Source organism: Lichenostomus cassidix, chromosome 5 (assembly GCF_008360975.1).
Source record: "Lichenostomus cassidix isolate B80296 chromosome 5, HeHo_3.0, whole genome shotgun sequence".
Classification (NCBI taxonomy): Eukaryota; Metazoa; Chordata; class Aves; order Passeriformes; family Meliphagidae; genus Lichenostomus; species Lichenostomus cassidix.
Window position 1 is genome coordinate 34420261 of NC_139486.1, and position 25151 is coordinate 34445411.

The following is a 25151-nucleotide window of genomic DNA, read 5'->3' on the forward strand; positions in this document are numbered from 1 at the left end:
TAAATTCAGCTAGAAAATCTGATTCTTCTAGGACACAGTGCTGCTCTGCAGAATATTATAGGAGGTAGAAATATTTGTTTTAGTTTAAGACAGTCAGGATTTGGGAAGGAGTGGAAAAATAGTTTGAAAGACAAAACACTGTAAAACACCTTTTGTTAAAAAAAGTGAAAAAGCAATTAATCTTGCATGCTATTATTTCCAAGAGACCTAATTGATTGCCTGTTCACTCTCCTCCCAGTTTATCACAAAACACAGCACTACAGCACTATGAATGGAATACATTACTAAAGGTAGCCTACCTATGCATTGTTCAGTCTCTGAATTTGTTGGAAGGGTGAAGGATTTCTTGCATGTACCTGCATTAGAAAAAAATCTTTTTTCAAAGGAAATTATGAAATGTAAGTTCTTGTAGTGCATAGTCCTTCATCAATACAAATACATTTCTTAAAGCAGAGAAATGTGAAATGATGGCTTTGTGGCAGAGAAGAGCAAAAGTATAACCCAGGATTCAAACACCTGACCTAGAAATCAAAACCACGTTGTTCTGGCTTTCACACCAACAGCAGATGAAAACAGCTTGGAAAGATCCTTGTTCATGTAACTGTGTTTCATTGAATGATGTGGCAGAGACAATGGCACAGCATCACAAGTGAATCGAAACCATCTGTTAAATGTCATCGTGCACAAACCGTGTTTTTGCATAAGCTTCAGATCCAGGCATTTAGAATCATATTCTAGTTGGGATACTAAATAAAGAGCAAAAAAATCTCAAGCTAACAGAAAAGGAAGTTTTTATTAGCCTTAATGCAATTAATTCCTTGGTTCAGAGAAAAGCCAGAAGGGGCTTAGCAGGTACTGTGTGCCAAGACCTGTACTAAACTGTCTGAGGTTTTGCAAAAACAGTTCAAAAGTCCTATGGAGGGCCCAGATCTGGAACAGCTGATCAGGACCAAGATACCTAGTAAAGAAAAATAAACTTCTTGTTGCACTGGGAAAAATTCTGAAATCCTCAGAGCAAGATAATGCCACTGTTATTTTAAATATTTGCTTGAAATTATTTGGAGCACAAACCCAAGAACTCAAGGCCTAAAGACAATCACTTTTATAACAGTTTTATTCAAGTCTGTGTGCTCTAGTGTTGAGACAAGGCCTAGATCAGCATTACACTGTAATACAATAATTTTAGCCATTGAACCAAGCCTGCTTGGCATCCTTGGTTTACAATTTACAGTACATCCAAAAAAAGAGCAAAGAGAAAAGAAATCCCAAAACATCAACAACTTTCATTAGCTCTTTGCTTCACTTAAATATTGTTCTATAACATAAAATAATTTAATACAAAAAGAACTGTAATCCAAATACACATAATACATTGACACAGAACAGAGGAAAGATACAGTAGATTATGCACAAGAGTATTCAGTTGATGTGTTACCTACAGTGAAACAAATTGGACATTAATATAATTTAACTATTTAAGCCCAAGAGGGTCAGAGGCAACAAGTCCAGGTCACAAATAAAGCTTTTTAAAAAATAATGCAATCTTCTTTTCCTCTAAGCTTACTGCTGTACAGAAGTTAAAGGAAGGCTCCAACAAATCACTTAATTTGACAACATTTCATCACACAAACAAGAAAAACTTGGTGGCCTCTGTTATTTTACTCAACTCTGGGGTACATTGCCATTGGTAATATAACTGCTTCATTGCAGGTTCTTCGGGCAAAACACACCTTCAGGTGCTATTTCCATAGCAACAGACTTTTGAACACCATGAACAGAAGAGAAGACAGAGAGGTGAGGTCTCCAAAACCAGACTGAAACACTTGAGTTGTAAGATGAATCCCAGTCCTACAGAGTTTGGAGTTCCTTATGAAGTACCCAACACCTTCCACACAGTGATTTCAACACAAGCAGGAACTATCCCATATCTCAAAGGATCAGACATAGGGGCATGATCTTACACTGGAGAAATCTACTCACCTGGTTATTCAGATCTACAACATTGTACCTAGGAAAGTCAGGTCATCGATTTTTGCATCTGGCTTGAAATAGAAGCAGGAGCAGTTCCACAATTAATAAGGCAAAAGAAAGAAGTAGCTTATATAAAGAAAGAGGAAATACATTCTCTGGCTGAGAAATTCTTGGACTTTCAAAGCCACAGAAGAGACATTGTTAAAAGCACAGGTATTTTCCCTGATTTTTCCACCACTGTTGCCTGCCCACTCCATATAAGCCTCTCAAATCAGGCAAAATATCTCAGATATTTCCAGCTTGTCCTGAATTTATGACAAAGAAATCATATATAGCAGCACAAGTGCTGTGCCAACAGCTGACAGACAAGAATCCTAGAATTCTAGTAAAGGTGGTAGATGTTGATCACTGCTGAACTTGTCAGGTCTGTCCACCAGCCTGGAGGGATGCATTTGTAAAATGAGAAGAAACACCTGAGAATAAGGCTCAGGTTAAACTGCCATTTGCACTCATAACCTCCAGTTACCACTCACTGCCCCTTTACAGCTAGCAATCTGCTAATGCAGAAGTTGCTCTTTCACCCCATGTCAGAAAACATTCTTAAAGCTTACTCTGCTTACGGTTAGAATTAGCAGTCAAATAGGCATGGCATGTGCAGTCATGGAAAGGCCACAAGAGTCAGTAATCAAACCAGCATTTACCCAAGGGCTTGTTGAACTTTTTCCTCAGGTTAATTGACTCTTTCCTCTGACAATTAAAGTAAAGAGCCTGGTCCTTCATCATTAGTCTCTACAGAACAATCCCCCAATTCAGATTAAAAGAGCTTTGCTCAGTTGGGGTCTTGTGCATTTTGACCCACAAATACATTCCACTGACTTCAGTGATGTTTAAGTGTGTGATTAAGAGCTTTCTGAATTGAGGCCTCTCCCCTTTTAACCTGTAAGGTAATTACCCTAAATACAAACTTTTATTACTAGATGCTCTTGGGTTCATGTGGTATCTTCTCATAACTGCCAAACATGATGGGCACCAGTGCCTATGGACTTTAGGAGGATCTAGGTATACTCCACAGTTCAAACCCAGCCATCCCCCAAAGAGATCTATGTTGCAGAATGAATCCTACTCTCTGCCATGAGCACTGGCCAAATTCAGCCAAGCTCACCTGGCACACACAGAAGTATGCTTTCTTTTTTACTTACTTATTTTTTCCCTGTGGCTTTATTCATTACAGTCTAGGGTATCTGGATGTTATAGCTGTCAAGATAACCTTGGAAATAGAGCAATGGCGGAACGGATAGAGTAAGAACTGCTTGAGATGCAGTGTGAAAAGTCAGCTCAGAGATATTAGCTGCTCCGCTCAGAAACAAATGCTAACCCTGTTGACATTGTAAGAGCTGCTCAATAAAGCATGCAAGACAGAAGAACAAGCCTACTATGAATATCTGTGCAATCAGCCGAGGGTGACAACTGATTTTGTGACATTGACTGGGCCCAGGAGAAAACAAACTACCTAAGCTGGGAAGTGGCCACATTCACAAATTCCAACAGAACTCAGGGAAGAAGCTCCATTCACCTCCAGAGATAGTTAGACTCAAGAAGCTCAGTGTGCAATTGAGCTATGCCAAACAGTAATCCAAGGCCAGGTTTGTTCTGAAACTTGATTGCTGTTAGCAGCATATGTATCAATGAAGCTTAGAAATACACCAGCATGTCTCCCTGCCCCATTATAACCTCTACAGCTAAGACCACAAAACACAAAAGATCAGGACATGGCTAAGCAATGTTTATTCTCTCTCAGACCCATATGCCTCTTGAAGACAAGGAGGTCAGCTTTATCCAACCTCAACATCTGTTCTTGAGAAAATGCTAAATTGAAACAAGGTAGAATGGGAGACAATGTTAATCAGTCTGAAATAGCACACATAAAATGCATTATTCTGCTCTTCTGTTTGGGTTTCAGTTACATTAAACACAATGTAGATTCTCACTAGCTATCCTGGCAACTAAAATTTGAGCATAGACAAGGCCCTAGGGATGTATTTCTGAGTAATGAACAGCCTTCCCTCTGCCTCCCTCCTCCATAATTATTTTTCAAATTGCTTATTTTAAGCAAAGAGAATTTTGGCATTGCTCCTGCAGATTTGTTCTAAGCCCCCTTTTTCTAGCTGTGCATCCATCTGACCCATCAGCTAGAGACCTAACAGTAGCCCACTTCAAGTTGGGTTAATAAATCCACTACACTGCACACTAAAATTGTGTCATAGTTCCTTAATATTAGTTCTGTAGGGTTGTCTGCATGTTATTAGCATTCAGATACAGTAAGGACTGTATTAGGAGCTGATACACTAGGAAAACAATACTGCAAGTACAGGAAAACATTCAGGATTGTGTGCAACTCCATTTCAAGAGCAAATGACATTATTTAAAAAGAAAAAAAATCTGTTTTGAAAAAGAGACTCACTTTTAAAAGCAGTAGTGACCAATATGAAATCATCACCTTTTTGCCTATGGACAAACAACTCTTCTACAGGTCAGAAACTATCAAGAAAAATGCCCTGTTTTGTCCTATATTGTTTATTTTTGAGATATAAATATCTAAAGCAAGTATAATCTTACTAAACTGAATAGCTGGTTTTAATTTTCCATCAGGAACTTGCATGTCAAAGAGCAAAATGTGAGTTCAACTCTGCCTTCCCATCTCATTCCAGCCTTAATTGCTTACTTAGAGCAATTCTTACTAAAACCTAGACTTTCTTCCCATTCCATCTCTACAAATGAGGTAGTTCAGGGTAAAACAAAACAGACCAACCAGAGTCTGGGTAAGTTGGATGGGGCTTTCAGTAACCTGATCTAGTGGAAAGTGTCCCTGCCAATAGCAGGGGGATTGGAACTACATGACCTTTAAGGTCCCTTCCAACCCAAACCATTCTATCAAATTAAGTAACTGTACATTCCTCCAATTCTTCTTTAGGACCCAACTTACCTATGATGCCAGCAGATTACCAAGTAGCTACTATCCCTCTGTCCTCTGATTTACATTAAAAAGGATAATTTCACTCCTCCTGCCAACCTCCGCTTTCACTTCACCCAGTTGTACATTATGCTTTTAGCTTCGAAATCTTTTAGGTCAAAGCACACCTAAAACATGTACGGTTTTCTGCCTTAAGCTTGTTACTATGGCAATGAGAATAAATAACCAACAAAGATGGGATGGAGAGATAGGGAGAGTAAGTGATAGTGTGCAGCTCAACACAGGGGTGTAAATAGAAGGACATGAAATATTTCCTGTGCAATGAAGAACACAGTAGTGAAAGCTTCAACTAGGAGGTCCCTCCAAAAAACCAACCTCAGGCCCTAGCAAGGAGACATGTGAGATGAAAGGCACCTTGGCATACAGGCTTAAGAACCAAAACCAAAATTAACAATATTTCCAAAAAAACAGAAAATGAAGAAACAAAACCACTGAGTTCAAGAAGCCATTCTCAGTAGGAAAATTATGTTCCTGATCAGAAAAAGAAGATTTTTCACATATATACAGAAGGAGATAAAATGGATTTCTTGTATACAAACACTAATGAAGTGCTGAAGACTTTCCAGTTGCAAAAAAAGGGAGATTCTTGAGAGGAACAATAATAATTTTAGTAGCTACATCAGACCCACTACCCAGTGAGCAGTGGCAAGTTACCTTAATCAAACACACACCTCTTAGCCTGGGAGTGACTCCTTTCAACATCAAAAAATAAAGCTGATGCAGTTAATTTCAAAAGTTGTTTTCATCTCTGACCAGTGGCAAAACTGTTTTAAAAAGTTGAGCACAGGAAAAACCAAAAGCAAATGCACATTTTAACTGCAGCATGACTTTCTACTAATGCGTTCAATAGAGGGAGCACCAGAACAAGCCATAGATTTGTTCCCATAATGGCCCATGAAAATGTTAAAGTAAGGTTAATAAGAATTTCTTCTTAAAAAACTGGATTGAAAATAGAGGGGAGAAAAATGCAAATTTGGTTAAAGATCCTTTCTGTCCAGCTATCTACCTTATTACTGGCTGTGTAAACCATAGTATTCTAATATTAAAATAGTAAACATAACAAAAAACAAAAGAAGGCATTTTTTCCCATAGATACCTTAATTACATAATCAGCCAAAGGTTTATGAAGTCTGAAAATTATCCTCTTTGACAGAGAGAGTATATTTTGGCTCCTGTATTTACTGTATTTATTGCTGATTTGCAAATATGTTTTAACACATACCCTCACTTTTAATGTCCAGTTTAACCTAAATTGCAGTCTTAAATGAGTTATTAATGTGGAAGCTAAGAAACTTTTCTGCAGTGACGGGATAAGGATCAGAAATCTTTCCAAATATAAATGCCTTGTTTCATACAAAAAAAAAAAAGCCAAAAGGAGAACTTAAATCAATGTGCAAGATATAACCCTTCTTATTCACCACAGAGTTGGTGAGAGTTCTTGAGAATGTCTCCAAAATGTGTGGAAAAGGTTAGAAAGCACTAAGCACATTTTCCAAAAAAAATGTTTCAAAAAATCCAAAAGAAACAAACCCATTAATATTAGCTTAAAATTACTTGCAAAAATAACAGGTTATCATTGCATTTTGGGACACAGTAAGTTTGGTTCCACAGTAGGTTTGGTTCCGTACATCTAATGAGACTTCAGCTCCCCTATTCACCCCACAGAGATTAATAATGTTTCAAATAAATATTAATCTCAAAATAGAAAGGTGACTCAAGGTAGGAGGTTTCCTGTCATGTGTTATTTAACAAAATACTCCAGAGGTAAAGAACTTTCTTTACTTGACCATTACTGCCTCACCTTCAACAGAATGAGAGGTATCCAGTTTGGTGACATATTGAAGTAACATCTCTACGCAGTATTGTCCAGTATCTTAAGATAACAGCATGCTGTGAAGAGGAAGGCAACTACTTCCATTCCTAGAGGTACAAAAAAATACTTCATCATAAAACCATGCCAAACCAGAACAGGTCTTTCCACATTATTAATAAAAAAATTCACTTTCAAAATACTCATTTTGTTAAGAAACTATTACAAAAAGAGTATTTTCACTGAGGTTCCCTGTCCCACACTGAATAGCAACCCATTACAATAATAAACTGGAGGCAAAATATGTATAAAAAGTTACACTTGCACCTCTGAAAATTATTGAAAGGAGATTAAGACCTATTTGCTGGTAAAACAGAGCACTGTGCAGTCCATAAGAAGCAACAGTATTAGAAGAGAATCTGTAACTATTTAATCACCTTAATTTTGACATAAAAGCTTTCTTGTCTCTATTTGTCTCACACTCAGTTTCTATGAAACCAGTATAAATTTATCCAAAAAACTGGATAAATTTTTTTGCACAAAAAACTGTCATTTTTTTGCACAGGTTGCTTTGTCTGTGCCTTTCCCCCAGTCTTACAAAAAAAACTAAGCAGGATACAAGGATAACATATTTTGAAGGGCTGACAAACTTTTCTATATCCTAAATCAGCACATCAATTACATAAATTAGTGATACACACTGCCAGCTAACTAAACAAAAATATAAACATATTTCTAAACCACAAACCTTTCTCCCAGCTACAACCTCATTATTATCAGTTAAAAAACTGCCAGTTCCTCTTTGTAAGGCCTGTAATCAAACACATTTTTCTCCATTCTTTTGTCATTGTTTTAGACTGCTCAGTGGCTTTCATGTTATCGTTTTCTCATTTTCTCAAGACAAAAAAAGTGCAACTTATTCAGATATTTAGGAAACAATGTATTTATTAGATTCTGTTTTAAAATAAACCATCTTCCTCAAGATTACCACTAGAAAGGCAAGTCAAAGACCAATATTCTGACACTTTTGTTCCCCTGACAAATGGGAATACTAGCAACCAGTAGGAAAAAAGATTTCTGAGCTGACGGGCTCATACCTTCTCACTATGTAGTGGACTAGAACCTAGTAGACTGAGATTTGGAGCACCTCAGCTCCCACAGCTTGGAAGGAAAAATCCCAACGGATTAAGAAAGCAGAAAATTCAAGCCATGATGCGACAGATGGATAGGGAGAGAGGTTTTGACCTAGCTTAAACATGCACACAGCCTCTGGGCCTTAGGACACTGCAACAGCTGCAACAGCTTTTGGAGCTCATATGGTAAAATACCTGACAACTCTTTGTCTTGAGAGCCCCCTCTCTGCCTGCCAGAGAATACCCCACCACCTACTGAAGTCAGTAGCCTTGTTTCCACAAGGCTCCTCTTGCCTGATACTTCACGTTGGCCCCTGGAAGACAGTTATGGGATGATGCTCAAAGACTACCTCAGGTTAATTCAATGCTAGATTCAATGAAGATCATTGCATCGAAGAAGGGTTAAAAAACCAACCAAACAAAAACCAAAAAACAAACACACACCAAACAATATGCTTCTAACTAATCTTTCTGGCAGCTTTGTAGTAACAGTATCTAGTTTGGTAACCCTGATCTGGGTCCTTAACTCTTGTCACCTGTCCTACCAAATTATTTGATGTAGCAATGTCCATTTGGTATAAGCAAAGATGCTCCTGGAGCAAAATACTTCTCATTGTTCAGCTATATACCACTTTCACCAAGTGATTATATAAAAGGGAGAGAGGGGGAAAGGGAGTTTAATACTTCATCCTCAACTTTCTCAAGGGAAAGAAGTGACAGAACTTGTCTTTACAGCTGTCTTTCCTGGGAACTTGACAGAAACCTTTCACTTGGTGAAATCAATTGGCCAGCTATTAGAAAGTTTAGCAGACTGAGTTATATCAGTGTGACCTAGAAAGGTGGCCTCCCATTTCATGCAAGTAAATGGATTTTAAAGATTTCTGTTCAAATGCAGCTATTCCAGGTGATGCCTTTGCAGAGCAGACGGTATTCCCTATGACATTTACAATTATACTTTTTTGATTAAAAACATTACATTTCAGAATAGCTGATCCAGTTTTGTTCCAGACTTTTTACAATGGTAAGGAAGACTATGAAAAATAGATTATTTTAATGTCCTTTTAAGTCCCTCTGACACAGCCTCTTACTAGAATTAGATTAAGGTTGATTTACAGCACAATCAAAATTAGCGATCTGTTGGGTGAGTTTTGTCTTCTTGCTAGTCTTCTGGTCACAAACTGAGTTTTCAGAACTGGAAACCAAAAGGATGCTTAAGAAATCAAAGGTCTAAATTTAACAAAATAATCAGAAATGTAAGCTTTAAGTATCTTAGTCCCACATCATAACACCTTGTCTACACAACCAACAGTCTCTCCAGCTTCAACATTTAGTGTAGCACTATTAAGGCTAGCTCTGGAGCATTCAATGGGGAGGGTGGCAGAAAGGAATTCTGCCACTAAGCATTTTCCATGGAATGTGACAAACGAGAAATAGGTGACCTTTCAACACAAAAACATATTGTAATTGTTTGGAAAAAAAAGGTGCACTTGACTAATGGGAACATGCTGGTTTCAGTCCTCAAACAGAACTAAAAAGCCTTACGAACAGCTCTTCTCCACACATGCTGGTTTTTAAAATCAGGTTACAAACATCAAAACACGCAGGTTTGCTGTGCTGACAGCTGCAGGAAGTACACACTGCCTTCACAGCAGGACTGGACTGCCCCAACAGGCTGAGCACTGCATTGACAGCACAGGCAAACGAGTTATTTGCAACCAAATATCAGTAAATTAGCAAAATGAGCACAGATCTGTACAAAAACAGTGAATGGACACGCTGTACCCTGCAATAAAGCAGACTACCCTATTACACTCATATAAAGGCCACATCCCTTACAGAGAATGCCAAACTCGGGGAAGATTGAAGATCTCATTACAGCCAGTAAGATATACCTGCTGTGGCACAGACACAATTGAAATCTTAGTACAGAAAATTTTGAGCATAGGCACACCTTATTTGTGTGACTTCCTCCTTCCAGATAGGGCTCTGCTCTTGCTCCAGATCTAGGAGTGTTTTACATATTTGAACAAGAATGAAGTTTTACATGCCTATAGTGCCTTTCACTCAAAGATCTCAAAGGACTTTATACCTATTACATATGTCCCAACTCCTCCCCTTGTGAGGTAGGTATTATTCCTATTATTTACAGATGGGAAAATTCAGGCACAGAGGTTACATTATTTGCCCAGGGTCACACAGTGAGTCAGTGACAAAATAAAACAGAATCCAGATGTTCTGATTCCTGTTTGCACAATCCAACCAATAACAAGCCTCATTTTCAAAACAGCCTTAAACAAGTACCAGTGTGCATAAGAACAGTCTTGGGTTTCATGGGTCACTCCTAAGAGGCATAAAAAAGGAGACAAAATTAGAAAGAAAAAAATCTGGAAATGCATAACTTACTTCTGCAAGCCAACACATCTTTAAAGAAAATTTCTTTTAATACCCTCCCAGAGCTGAGGCAAGTTGACTATGAGCCTGAGAAACCGGGGGGGCGGGGGGAAAAAGAGACTGATGGAACCGAAGCCTGAAACAAAAAAAAACCACGCTAAACAGCCATACCATAAGCCTTCATCTTAAAAGCACAGGGTCATGAAAAAAACAGGGCTGAGAGGGACCTCAAGAGACCACTGAAGTTCATCCAACCTACCTCAAAGCCAGGATCAACTACATCTACTTGTTCCCAACAGTCTGGTTCACCTGCTCTCAAAGACCTTCACCAGTGGAGACGCCATGTCCTTCCCCTGCCATCTGTTCCACCTTACCCTATCACACAAGCAAAAGAGGACAAACAAGTCTTAAGATAGCTACTTCTGCTCTTTCAGTGGGGGTATGATGATTCCCAGACCTGTCTAATGATCTGAATGCACTTCAGAGAAGGTAGTCTCCAGATATTTATGTTTCTTTTCTGGATTCCTTGGGAAAACATCAAACACTGATGTCTGCTGTAGTGTAATATTTGAGTTTTGAAAATACTGATTAACACCAGGATAGATACCAATATACTTACTGCAAGTGCCAAATCCTACAAGGTATGTAACAAAAGACTTTGATATGGTAATTTTAGCTCATTGCAAATTCAAACTGCAATAAGAGGACAGGGAAGACTACAGAAAACCCCCACAGCAAAAGTCAGCAGCTCAGAGTTGCCAAGTTTCACCCAAATTCAGAAAAAACCAGGCAGTCGACAACACATCTTCAGCAGAGGCAGCACCATATGATCTCTGTAGCATCCCTCCATCTCATCTGTCTTCAAAGTGCATTCTCAGTGCAAAAAGTAGGATTGAATTTAGAGGGGCTCGCTATCCCCAGTGGTTTCATATTAAGACCAGAATTCTTGCTTGAGTTCATATGCTGCAGCTTTGTGTGTGTTAAGTTCACTTCTGCATAGCGGAACGGTGCTGTCCTGGCTCTGCCCCTCAGCATCTATGTCCAACAGTGTCCGCTCCTCTGCAGGAGGACCCACCTGGAAAGGAAGCAGTGCAGGCAGTCCAGGTCTCTCTTCCACAGTGCTGCTGCTACTAGCAAAACAAGAGTCCAGATTACTTGGAGTATCAGTACTTGAACTGTTGGCAGAAGATTCACCCTTGGCATTGCTGGGTGACACAAACCACCAGGGATCAAGCCGCTGCCGACTGGCTGCAGGACGTGGCCGGGGCAGGAATTCCAATGTCTTGGGTCTTTCCAGTGTGGGATCCTGCTGTGCATTCCATCGTCTCGGGGTTGGAGGAAAAACAAGGTTGGGGTCTGGCAGGCGAGGGACCTCACCGGGATCTCTGCTTGGACTAGGTGTTTTTAATACACCTATCCAAATCAGACAGTGTAAGAGAAGAGGGAAACATGTTAGATGTCACTGCTAAGGTTTCTACAGATCTTAGTTTATTTTATGTACCATGCAAAAACATTTTCAAAGCAGAAAGCTTCCATTCAGAATCTACAAACTCCCTATCTTCAAGATTATGGCAATCTGAAGTGACTGACTTCTTTATCCCTACACTGTTCTCAACACATTTCAAGACACTCGTTTCACTGACCTAGAACAAGCACCAGGTTTTAGTCATTCTCTCGTGTGTTTTCTTCAATTTTCAGACCAGAAAGCATGGATTTGACCTCCTACCAGAGGTGAGGTCTCTTCAAGTCCTTTGAAGGGCACACTACCCAATAACAGCTTAAATAGATCAAGGAGACACTAGCACAGCAAGATACATTTTTGCTATTTGATCACCTGTTTGCCATGAGCAAGACAAACTACCTGGAAGAGTCACTTAACACTACCTACTGCAGATGCTACCTGGTCTCTTTTCATTTAGGGGTGGGGGGTGGTGTTTGGTTGGTTTTTTTAATAAATATAACATAACTTGTACACTTTCATGAATACAATTTTAATGAGTATTCTTTAGCTGAATTAACCCATATTTTACTGAAGACTTCCATTTAAAAGACAACCTAGTATTTTGTTTTACTTTTGGGAAAATGCTAATTAAATCAGATTTTAATTTATGATTCTAGTCCTTCCTTTTTTTCTGTGAATTACTACGGCAAGAACACAGTAAAACATTTTTTAAGTTATGAAGTCACAGAAAGATCCCTCTTGTTTGCTAAGGAATTAGAGCAACAGCTGCACAGCCTCAAACTGTTTTAGAGATCCCATTTTCACCTTAGAGATGGGAATTTACTTTGAAGTACAAACAAGTGTATAAAGGCAATGGAGATGGAATCCTGAGAAAAATGTGCAATATTTGTATTTTGGTACCATTTCTGTCTAAGAAACAATACTGTGCTCTGCCTCAGAGCATGGGGGAGCAGAGAGAGTTCCTTGGTGTAGAGATGCTGGAACTGAAACCTTTACTGCATTATTCTGTTAGCTATTTGTGTGAAGATAGACTCCATAAGCAATTCTTGTGCATTGGTCATCTCAATGGATGTATAAGCAACAAGTAATTATACTGCTTCTGTCTTTATTCTGAAGAGGAAGAAGATGGCTGAAAACCTACCTGTTCCCAGTGCCCCAGTTAAACAGCTACTAGAAGGGCATCCACTGGTTGGGCACCCATTGACAACCAGTCCACTCCCTTTGATGGCCCCATCAGAAGGTGTGCGCCTGTGTCCGCTTTGCTGGGTGTGGGAAGAAAGTGTCACATGTGTGGGAGTCAGGGACTGGTTGGGGTCTTGTTTGAACCTCTCGATCTGGACATTGACCAGTGGGTTTGTAATGGCTGGCAAGGGAGCCTTGACTGTCACTGGGCTGACAGGCATCTCATAAACCACAATCTCATCACTGTCTGAGCGAAGCAAGGATCGGGTGGAATTACATTCGGAAATGGAAGACAGGGAAAGAAGGGTGAGGGACGTGGATGGCTCGCCTAGCAACAACAGGGGATCTTCCTTCTTGAAGATCTTTCGGGAGGGTGGACTAGTGCTCCTGCGTGGGCGTCCAGCTCGCTGAAAAATGCTGTCACGCTTCTTCTTCTCTTCCTTGGGCACCTCTGGCTCTTCCTCAATCAGCAGCTGACACTTCCCTGCTTCTAATAGATCAAACCCCAGGCCTGCAGCAGCCAGCACTGCTCCACAGCTAAGCAATGCAACCTCACATCGCTTGTGGTGGGAGCCACTACGTTTGAGGCTGTTGGTGGGTGTCAGCTGTGGGGTACTAGTAGCAGAGTTTACAGGGGTGGACTCCTCATTGGCATCACTAGAAGGGCCATCCCACTCTTCATTCTTCTGAAATGGGATGCAGAGGTATGACTGATTGTGCACAGGTGAAGGGTGCACTTTGCCCTCTCCGTTAAGACATTCGCTGTCCTCATCATCTGGAAAGCAAATGAAAATAGACTTTGTGTCAACGTAGCATTTTCATTGGCAAATTCATTGTCTTACAAATATACTTGAAAATAAGCTGCTCCTCAGAAGATGCAACTGTTTTCATCACAAACATCGTTCATCAACTCCCAAATACTTCCAGGCTATTGTTTCCAAATTAGACAGGCTGAGACGAGTAACTGGAAACACTACCAAAGTGGAAGAAATCAGTAAAGCATTCATCCACTTGGGATTAATTGCAGAACAGCATTACAAAAGCAATCTACACCTCAGTTACTTCTAGAGTAAATTTATGTGTTTGTGAGTGAGGAGCAAAAGGTACAAAAATTATAAGGATTGCTCCTTGCAAGTGAAGGTGTAAACATGCTGCACATGTAAATATCATTAAACAGGAAAGGAGCTGAGACGGCATGGATCTGGAGTAGCATTAACAGAAGCTTGTTAGCTTGACAGAGGGAGAAGCACAAGCAGTGAGGTCAAAAAAAGAAAATCCAGAAGGAGAAAGTGGATACTTGACAAAGAATAAAAGAAAAACAGATACCATACCAAACAAAATGAAAACATTGCTGTAAGGTACCAGGTGAAGGTACGGAAATAGGCTCATTAAAATGTGAATGGAAATGGGGATGAGAGTACCAAGTTCAGGGAATTCCTTTACCCATCTCTGCTAAGCTGGTGAATCCTGGAAAAGCAGGTACAGTTCTCTGGATCTTCCCAAGATTCGGTGCACTGGATGACCACTGCTTGCATCCTTCTACCAGAGCTTTCAGACTGAAATAGTAGAATGATGTGAGAAAATGTGCCATGCTCAGAACCAGTTTCTATTCTCCCTTTATATACTCTCTGTTGATCTGCTTAGGGTATGCATGTATCCATCTCAACTACACAGATCTGAAGTCCTCTCATAGCAAGAAATTTTGTGACATCTTTACAGCACCTTGAAATACAAAAAAAAAAAAAAAACCAACCAACAAAAACCCCCACCCAAAAAAAAAAAAAAAAATCAAAAAGTCCCTCCCTCATTTGTTACATCATGGCAGTCAAAAGGCCTCTGCTGATAATTAACAAGCTATGAATGCAGAATGATAGAAAGCACCACTACAAAAATCAGATGAAACATCCTTTTTAAATCAAGGCATCTTGATTTCTTTTGCAATCCTTGAGAATATACCATAAGATCACAACTGAACTGTCACAGAACCAGTCCAACATAAAAATTCATCCAGTCTCTGCATTTCAGCACAAAACCCTTCTGCTGCTTTGCATATTCTTTATGTTCAAAGATAAATAGAGAAAGGTGAATAATCACTGTATCATCTTTTCATGACTGCCTTTACTTGATGTTAATTATAGGTCACTCCAATTCTCACAATGCAATTCTTGCATAAACTTGGAATTACCTCCTGTGCGGAATACATGGAAAGTGATAAAAATTACATAGATAAAAGTTCCCTGGTTCACATAGTCACATAAGCATCAGTAACAGCCGCACTTTTGCTACCACAACAGGGTTATGGAGAGTATTTGAACTGGACTAGTCTATCCTAAGTTTACCTCTTCACTTTACCCCAGTTTTCCCATGGTTCAGTATTTGGATCAGCCCTGTTTAATATCTTTATCAATGACCTGGACAAGGGGATCAAGGGCACCCTCAGTCAGTATTCAGTGAGACCAAGCTGGGTGGAAATGTTGATGTGCTGGAGGGCAGAAAGGCTCTGCAGAGGGATCTGGACAGGCTGCATCAATGGACAAAGACCAACTGTCTAAGGAGCAATGAGGTGAAGTGCTGGGTTCTGCACTTGGGTCACAACAAGCCTGTGCAATGCTACAGGCTTGGGGATGAGTGGCTGGAAAGTTCCTCGGTGGGAAAGGATCTGGGGACGCTGGTAAACAGGCAGCTGAATGTGAGCCAGCAGTGTGCCCAGGTAACCAAGAAAGCCAAAGGCATCCTGGCAGGGCTAGGGAAGTGATTGTTCTCCTGTACTCAGTGCTGGCGAGAGCACACCTCAAATCCTGTGTTCAGTTCTGGGCCCCTCACTACAAGAAAGACACTGAGGAGCTGGAGCATGTCCAGAGAAAGGCAGTGGAGCTGGGGAAGGGTCTAGAAAGTCACTCATATGAGGAGCAGCTGAGGGAGCTCAGGTTGTTTAGCTTGGAGAAAAGGAAGCTGGGGGAGACCTTACCACTGTCTACCACTCTCTGAAAGGAGGGTGTAGCCAGGTGGGGGTCAGCCTCTTCTCTCAAGTAACAAGTGACAGGACAAGAGAAAATGGCCTCAAGTTGCACCAGGATAGGTTTAGATTAAGTATTAGGAGAAATTTCTTCATTGAAAGGGTAGTCAGGCATTGGAATAGGCTGCCCAACAAAGCGGTGGAATCACCATCCCTGGAAGCATTCAAAAGGTATGTGGATGTGGCACTTGGGGATATGGTTTAGCGGTGAACATAGTGGAGGCTAGGTTAATGGCTGGACTCAATTTTAACAGGTCTTTTCCAACCTTAAATATTCAATGAAGTTTTATCTCCTTACCCTGTAAGAATTAAAAAAAGAATTAAAAAATACTAGAGAATAGCAAGAACTATCTTTTGAGTCACTAGCGTTTACTACAACTCTGCTCCCTTTAAATTAAAGTCTGCAGTCTGGCATGATCTCAGCAAGGAGTGGTTCATCGTATGTCAGCCATACTGCCCTCTCAGCAACACTCTCATTTTTCAGACACTCTGCAAAATGTGATCTCTGCATTGAGTCTCCCTAGGAAAGATTCTGAATACTACAGAACATCTCAGTTGTAGAGAGAATAAGATAGTTTTATGAGCCGCCACAGCTTGCAAGCAACCCCTCTCCAGCTGTCTGTGCGCAGAAGAAATCAGTACTTCAGACTGTACAGCAATGAACAGAAAAATGGAAAAGCTCTATTCCCAGAAGTCTGAGAACATGATTTGAGGTAGAAGTGGTTTTTTCCAGCTTCAGTGATCTCCTGCCCTTTTACATAATTAATGATTGTAAAGTGTGACATCTGTTCTAATTTCATAGAATGCTGTCCTTCATTTGTAGACTAGGTAAAGCATAGGCAGCAGTCAAAGAAGCTTCCTCCACATTGTCCCTGACAAACATGTCTTGAGTATTTTAGAGCAAGAATGTCTTTTAATAGATCCAGGTCCTCTTGCAGAGGGATGCAATACTAATGCATTACGCAAACATCAATTTTCCAGGCATTTCACACCTGAACACACAATAGTAAAGATAAAGATTATAACCAGCTTTTTTATTCTCCCTGCTAAAAAATATGGCAAGAGTTAAATTGTCAATTTAGCAGGTGGAAAACGCTCAAACTCCACTACAAATTACAAAGCATTTAGATCTTTTAGAAGGTCAAAATACTCCTATGTTTAAAGCAGCATTCCAGCAACAATTCATTGGAGTCCTGATATAAATAATTCATACACACACAGGAAAAAAAAAAAAAGAAGCTACAGGACAATAGTCTACAGAAACAGAGGTATAACCTGGATCTCTGCAAAAATCACGTTCAGGATTGATTTACTCAAGGTACATGTCCTTTTTAAAAGACTGAAGAGAAGATAGTTGCTTGGCTTTATCAGCTACTTTTTAAAATAATAGCATTTAAGACAAGTAAAAGCGTATCTGAGAATTGTAAGAAAGCAGTTTCGGATATGATATGAAACTACAGAAAGCTGAGCCTTAAAACAGAAAACCTACAAGAGACAGTTTTGCACTGCTAAGAAGTTCAACTGCTTAAAAATACACCTAACAACGTAATAGCAGACAGTGAAACATCAGTCACCAGCAAAGGAACTGAATGCAATTTTGCAAACTGTTATGAATCTCTAACATCTCTGGTACAGGAAATTGGTTTGCAAGCAAAAAAGTGTTTGCAAGTGGATGGGCAAATCTGCTGTGAGACAGCTCATGAACAGTGTTGGAACCTGGAAATGAGTCTGCCTCCAGGGCGTCTCTTACCCCTCTTCTCCTCCACCTAGCTCCTTGTGACAAAGTGAGCTTGGTCCCCAAGTGCGTCCCTTTTTCTTCTGGCCTCTCTTCTCTTCTTCCTCTCCTTCCTCCTTTGGAAGGACTGAGCTTCGTCCCCACGTTTTACTGCTTTCAGCAGGTGTCACTTCACAAGTGGGAAGAACAGTGGAAAATGGAAAAAGAAAACCAGATACACAAATTAAAATAATTGGTTCCATGGCAACAAAAAGAATAAAACATAGGTCAGAATAGGAAGAGTAACAAAAATTATTTTTCCATAATTCTGACCATTTACCAACACAGATCTAACAACTAAATGCCAAATTAGGCATTCACTAATCCCTTCAAGCTGTAGGTAACCTCTACAGCTTTATTTCATCACTGGTTTCTCTTTAGAACCATCAGTCTGACACCAAACACACAAATGTTGTGATAGCCAAAACAAACACTGTACATTAGTTAACATGACTTTCATAATTCTAAGATATGTATGTCTGCCTAATTCTGTGTTATTACGGGAGCACTATTTGCATGACAAGCACCCTTGTTTTTATTTCCTTAAAACAATACCTTAATACACTACAGCAATGTTTCATGGATCTACTCTGCAAATTGGTATTTTTAATAATTAACTTGTACACCTAAGGAATGTCTTTTCTATAGAAACAGCACTATTTCAAGAACCTGGGTAAGTATGGCTTCAGCTCCACAGGAAGTGACACTCGCCCCATCACCAAGCACTCAATTTTTCTCTCTAAATACATACATGCAAGTCGCAAGGCAAACATTTTAGGTACTTTCTTTAATAGTCCTGTCCTAGATATGGAATCTTGGCATCTTACCACACTGACAGACTGCACATTTTGCAAATTCAATACTACATTGAGTTCCTTACACTGTATGGCCCTGAGTCTGGGAATAATGGTAGGACTTGCAGGAGGGCTGGAGCAGCTACTGATCAAGCTTTTCCTTTTGTCCATCGTTGGAGAAGCCTGCACAGTGAATTTATGCTGAAAATCTGTTAGACAAAAGAAAAGAAAAATAAAAGCAGAAAGACACAGTTAAAATTCCTTTTTTTAGTATAATAAATAAATATTAATTTATGGTAATTTTCAAAGAGCGCAATTTACAGGATCTATGTAGAAATGAAGTTTTACAGCTAATTGCTATCTGCCCATTGTAAACACTGAGAATTCAGAACAAAAATATGCACTCACAGCCCTGAAAATGTACCTTGTTAGCATCTGTGAAATACATACACATACACACACAGACCTCGAGTTGACTGACATGCCAAAGTATATCCCTGTATAAATCCTTGCAATCTACCTCTCAGTTTCTTAAGCACCACCAAAAATAGGCATTTGCAGACCTAAAGAAAGGCATAGGTAACATCCACATTTTATCATAATTTCTGAACAGCCAATATCTCCCAGAAAACAAAGAATATAGTGCAAGTCATCATCACCGATGTAATGAGGAGCACTAGCTGATTTACAAACCTACAAACTTTTATTCTTTTACAAATTTAAATTTCCGTAGAGTATCTGCAGTAGAAATGCCAAGGATTTTCTGAAGGTTGCCATCTTCACTCTTAAGAATGACTTTGCCAATAACTTACTGATATTTAATATTTCTTCCAGAAGGGTGGTATTTGAAGTCACTTGTGTGTTAATAGGAGTTCACATATGAACTAGCAATCTAGGGCTGTAGTCTCACAGCTATCAATGTATTTTTGGTAATTTTTAGATTCCTCCACCAAAAAATCCAGTAGATTACGGTTTCTGCTGCAGCATTATGTAAAATATTCCCAGAGCATGAACTTTCATCATTTTCTATATACATCCTTTAATAAACTGATTGAGTATTAACACATTAAACTGCAACGCCACATTTTTACAATAAGCCATATACAGCCAATGACTAACGAACATCTCAAATTTACTTCTGGCCTTCATCTTGGAACTTTGAGCAAGGCTAGCCACAAGAGCATTCAATTTAGTTTATTGATCTCAAAGATCAATAAACTTTTCCCAATAATAAATTTTTCCCAAAGTACATCAAATCCTTTCTAATGCATAACCATCAGCGGTAAGGAACTATTAAACCTACAGTCACTCCCATTTCACCTGGCACAGCCTAACACATCACCAACCTGAAGGCAAGCTGATATGATTGCCATCCTTTAACTTCAGCCGGCTCCTCTTGAACTTGCCCATGCGCTTCTTGACCCGAGGCTTCTCCTGACACAGCTGGTGGATGATGATGTTGAGCTCCCTCTCCAGGATGTCAATCTCACGTTCCGCCAGTTCCTGTTCCCGCCTTCGTAGCAGCTCCTCATGGTTCTTCTGTTCAACAGCAGCACGACTCAGCTCTTCTTCCCATGTGCGCAGCTCCTGCAGGGAGATAAGAAAGTAGAAACAAAAGGCTACTTTGTGGCCTGTGGGTTAAGACTAACGTAATCTGTTCTGAAGGTACAGCTTCAATGACTTGTGCTCACAGAACTGCTAAGACCACTGGTTAAAGGCTCAGATGAGAGCCAAAACCAATCCTCAAGGACTTTGGTGCTTGCCATTCAAGACCCCTCATACCAGTATTAAAATTCAGACGTAACTACCTGTGAGGCTACACCTGAAACCTTGTGTCAAATTCTAGGCTCTCCAGTACAAGACAGACATGGACATACTGGAGAGAGTCTGATGAAAAGCCGTGAAGGCGATTAAGAGACTGGAGCATCCCTCCTATGAGAAAAGGCTGAGAGAGATGGGACTGTTCATCCCAGCACAGAGAAGGCTTGGGTGGGGCGAAAGGGGATCTTAGCAGCGTATATAAAAACCCAAGGGAAGAGTTGAAAAAAGATAGCCAGGTTCTCTTCAGCTGTGCCCAGTGACAAAACAAGAGGCAACGGGCACACACTGAAACGCAGGCAACTCCCTCTGAACACTTTTTTACACTCTGAACACTGCATTACTGAGCACTGGCACAGGTTGATCAGGGAGGTTGTGGAGCCTCCCTTCTTGGGGACGTTCAAAAGCCATCTCAACACGGTCCTGGCAAAGGCACATAAGGCAAACATTTTGATCTCTCCCTTGCTGACAAAACGAATTAACTGAAAGTGTCCTTGAAATCCCAAACTCCCACTGCACACTCTCACCACAAGGACAAAAGAACTCAGCACTCAGAATAATTCTCTCCAGCTGGCCAATTCCAGTGCAGAAGGTAAAAACTGAAGAAATTGAGTTAAACTTCAGAGAGACAACCAGACAGATTTTAGTTTAGATGTTTTTAATAATGACATTGTTACCTGGCTCATCACTAGGGAGATTTGGTACATTTTACTCAATAAGTGAACAGCATATAAAATTTGTTCTTAGTTTTCTCTTTACTAAAACGCCTTTCTTTTCTTGCCCTACATTTCCTCATCACTAAAGAGGATCACAGTACTCAACCTGAGCGCAGTGTGGTTAGTAGTTTGTCTGTTTGTCTGTTGAAGTTTATGTTTTTCAAAAGCTGTTCCAACACAGTTATGTGTCAGGACAACAGTATCAAGAAAATGCCTATCAGCTAATTTATTTCTCCCAAAAGCTACTATCATAGGTGAATAGAAATGTTTTAAGTATTCTTGTACAAGTCCACTTCTCTCCTGTGACCCAAGGCCTTCTTTTCCTTCTCTCTGTCTCCTAAACCCAATCTCTGAGCCCAAATCAAGGCGGCTGCTTATTACAAATTTACTTTCAGGCAAGAGACTGTGAATTTACAAGTATACCACTATGTTAGTGATTTTGCTGAAGTTTTTCTTACCAACAACTAAAGACAGTCTCTGTAAGGACCTTAACTTAGATGCAGCAAGCTGTGCTTTCTGCAAGTATGCTTGATGAAAACTTCAGTTTTTTCACATCTCCTCTTCGAAGCCAATGGTCACCATTCTTTTTATTCCTGCCAGGATTTTTGTTTCCTGCTATTTTCCCAGATGGACTTCAGTTATAGCAATCACTGGACTCTTCCCCTAACACTCATGTTTATTACAGTCTATGTTTTTTGGTTGTGCTCAAAACCTCAAAAACACAAACCCGGTAGAACCAAAGTTGCAATGTTTATTAGAGTATATACGCTGAAACTACCCCTCCTACATCGCCTGTTAACATTTTTCACTGGGTTTCTCAACTAAGATGCTAACAGTGAAACAGTTATCAGATGCACTAAAAAATCAAGATAACTAATTACAGCAATTTGCACAGTGTATAATGGAAGCTCACTACAGTATTAGAAAGAGTAGCAGCTCACGATGTGGATATTTATTTTGCTGATGATTCTACCCTTGTGTGCATCACAACCTGCCATTGATTTGGGGACTTAATACAAGCTCCAATAAAGCACAGACAAAATTAGCTCCAGGATGCACTAAACAATGATCCCCGTTTGAATTACAAAGTGGGGAAATTATAATCCAGAGAGAGCAAGGAGGAAGCACTGCTCTCTACTTACCTTCTCTTTGGCTCTGAGCTGATCAAACATCTCTTGTATCTCTTGTTTCCAGTCTTCCTGCAGGGAGTGGAAGGAATCTTTGGGCATTTCAAAAAAACCAGACTCTTCTATGGCAGTAAGATGGTCTAGGATAGTGGCAAAGGAAGGTCGTGAGTGTGGGTCAGGGTTCCAGCAATCTAGAACAGAACAAAGACAAGCAACTGTCAAGTATCTCCAAGTGTGGAGGTTTGAGAGGATGGGTAGTACTTTACTGATCCCCAGTGGCTAAGAGTGGCATACACACTATCTGTGTTACCCCATCTATCCCAGTGCCCACTTGCACTGACTATTGTCAAGTATGGAATTCATGCTTTCATGCCTACACAACATCCAACATCACTTAAAATCTTGAACTACCTAACTACCTAGGTCTCTAGGTTCTATTGCAGTAATATGTCAAGTAAAATACGGGATTATTACTTTTACAGATGGTTACATCTTAAAGCGTCTTTTAAAAAAATAACAAATATTTTCCTCAAATATTTTGCTTTAAGATGTATATATATATACATGCTCACAGAATAGAAATACTATGCAAGGCTCTTGCAAACACCTCTTTTATAATAGTTACACTGCAGAGTTAACAGCCATGCTGCAAGAGGATCTCTCAGGGATTTTTCTAATGCTAACCTCTAATACTAAGATGAGTCATTATGAATCTTTTCTCAGAATGGAAAATCTCTCCTGCAAAGCAAACTGGGCATAACTTGAGTGAAAATAGGAGATTCAAGTAAATAATGACATCAAATAGTGCATGTGGAGTTTTCCTATTTTTACAGGTCCTTTTTTATTATTTCAGAGAAAATTAATCAGACTTTTTTCTTTTGCTTTTAGAAGAAACCAGAGATAAACAAGTTTTTTTCCTTTACAATCTAATGTGATTATTTAACCAATTACAGAGCTCTAAAAACACTGAACTGAAGGTAGCCATCTTACCACATAAGGCAACTCAATGAACAAAAGGTAATGCATTTACAGTAATGGGAATTGAACACTGAAAACAGAAAATAGTATGAAACAACCCGTCAAGCTACCAAAAAACCCCCAAACCATTAAATCAAAACATTTGATTCAACAACACTTTTGAATAGGAAGTTTGTATTCATTCAGTCCTCCCTTGGACTTCCCCCTCATTTCCTGCAGAAAACATCACTTTCTCATTCCATGTTGTCCTGTACCAGCACTTACACAGGCTCTCGTTCAACACGTATACTTACTCTCTTTAGTACTGCTAAATGCCTGCATGCCAAAATTCCAGAGCAATCAAACAGAAAAACTTAACATTCACACGTATTTGTAGGGAATACAGTTTTTCTGAATGAATGGAAGTAACAAACACATGGGTGTCTCTCATCATACATCATTGCTCTACATGGTCTCTGGATTTAAGACACACATTACTGCAGCACAAAACAAGAGTTATAAAAAGATTCTAAAAGTTTTCTAGACCTTGAAGTCAGAAAAAACATGACATTCTTAAAAATATTTGGTGATGTCCTAAAAGACATTCATTCATCAGTTTTGTGGACTGAAGTAAACCAAGGGGCAGCTGTAATTAAAAATAAATATCACTTCACAGAACCTGTGCAACTGCCAAGGCTTGGTTCTGCAGATCTTTAGTGTGATTTTAGTGTTACAGATATTTTGTACTCTGGAGCTTTGTTTTCAAAACTGTGGGTATCAACAGGTTCCATGAGGCATAAGCTGTAACGCATTTGTGTTTATGGCTTTCAATTTGCTTCTTTTATCAAAACAGAGAACTGAGGATGTTAAAGAATGCTCTGATGATCCCCTGCTGCTGGCCAATTAGTAGCAATGGGTGTTACAGCTGGACTGTCAGTGCCATAATCCCTGTCCCTTTACCCCAGGTTTTAAGCATGGCAAAGCAAACATGACCCAAAGTAAAACAAAATGCTGCAGCCAGCCAAATGCATGAATCAGTGAACAGGATAACTAGCAGGTGGCCCGTGGCTTTTATTTTCCCAGGCCTAGATCAGCCATTATTTGCACTAATGAGGACAGTTGTAATATATAAGTCTTTTCTGTGAAGAGTGAAAGTTCAGCTTTGTTGTCTCAGTGAAGACCACCACGGCAGTAATTCAAAAGTAAAAGCAGCATTAGGGGAACAAGAGTTCACCCGAGATGGGAAACAGCCTGTTTGAAAACCAGTTTTGGTGAAGGGGCAGAAAGTAATTTGTTTTTTTATTCTTGCCTTTGCCCTGCACACAGAGAAGCCAAGTGTTGCAAAGCCATGTGGGTGCTCAGCCCTGTGCTGCTGGGTTCAACCATTGGCCATATGCTTCTACCTAACTTTCCCAATAGAGGGCATTATTTTTAAATCCTCACTTACAGTTAAGAAATCCAGGGTCACTGTTTTAGGGAACCATGTCAAACTACCCTGGCACAACACTGAGCTGGTAGTTCCATTAACTCTTTCAGGTGCAGTTTCTCACTTTACACTGCCTCTAAGCTACTCTACCTGCTACTCCCATTGCTCTTTACTATCCAGTAGAATATTTCTTTTAAAGTAAAAAAAACAAAATTTTTTACTTTAAATTAACTGAAGACTGCAACCTAAAGAAAAGACCAGAGAAATGCAAAAGTATTCCAAAAGCAGAGAAATCCGTAGAATAATTTTCTTCATGACTTTTATTCCTTTCCTGAGGCTAAATGTACCACCAGAGGCCACAGAGTATCAGTTCTATGTTGAGACTCATTCTTCGCTCACCAAGACTATAAACCAAATTTGATTTCTTTTTACCTCCATTTTCCTTTCTGCCAGATCAGTATAAAAATGTTTATGACATATAAACACCTGGAAATCCTTGGGAATAGGGGCACTGACCAGAATACTGAAGGTAAGGAAGGCAGA

At 39.7% G+C, this 25151-nt stretch overlaps 1 protein-coding gene across 4 annotated transcripts in view; it reads right to left on the reverse strand.

Moving 5' to 3' along the window:
* Window positions 1–1096: 1096 nt before the first annotated feature.
* The window catches only part of MAP3K9 (mitogen-activated protein kinase kinase kinase 9), a 56717-nt gene continuing 32662 nt past the window's right edge, over window positions 1097–25151 (reverse strand). The window contains exons 5-13 of one of the 4 annotated variants that reach the window (XR_014852630.1): window positions 22241–22416; window positions 19911–20151; window positions 18651–18773; window positions 17747–17900; window positions 14424–14536; window positions 12940–13755; window positions 11412–11749; window positions 10596–10711; window positions 1097–6922 (exon numbers count right to left, since the gene is read on the reverse strand). Coding sequence is in view for 2 of the 4 variants with exons in the window: in XM_085062204.1 (XP_084918330.1) it covers window positions 11268–11749; window positions 12940–13755; window positions 14424–14536; window positions 17747–17900; window positions 18651–18773; window positions 19911–20151; window positions 22241–22416 (2105 nt within the window). In the remaining 2 variants the exon portion in view is untranslated. Of the gene's footprint in view, window positions 11750–12939; window positions 13756–14423; window positions 14537–17746; window positions 17901–18650; window positions 18774–19910; window positions 20152–22240; window positions 22417–25151 lie in introns of all 4 variants that reach the window. The other 3 variants (XR_014852628.1, XM_085062205.1, XM_085062204.1) reach the window with 3 other exon arrangements.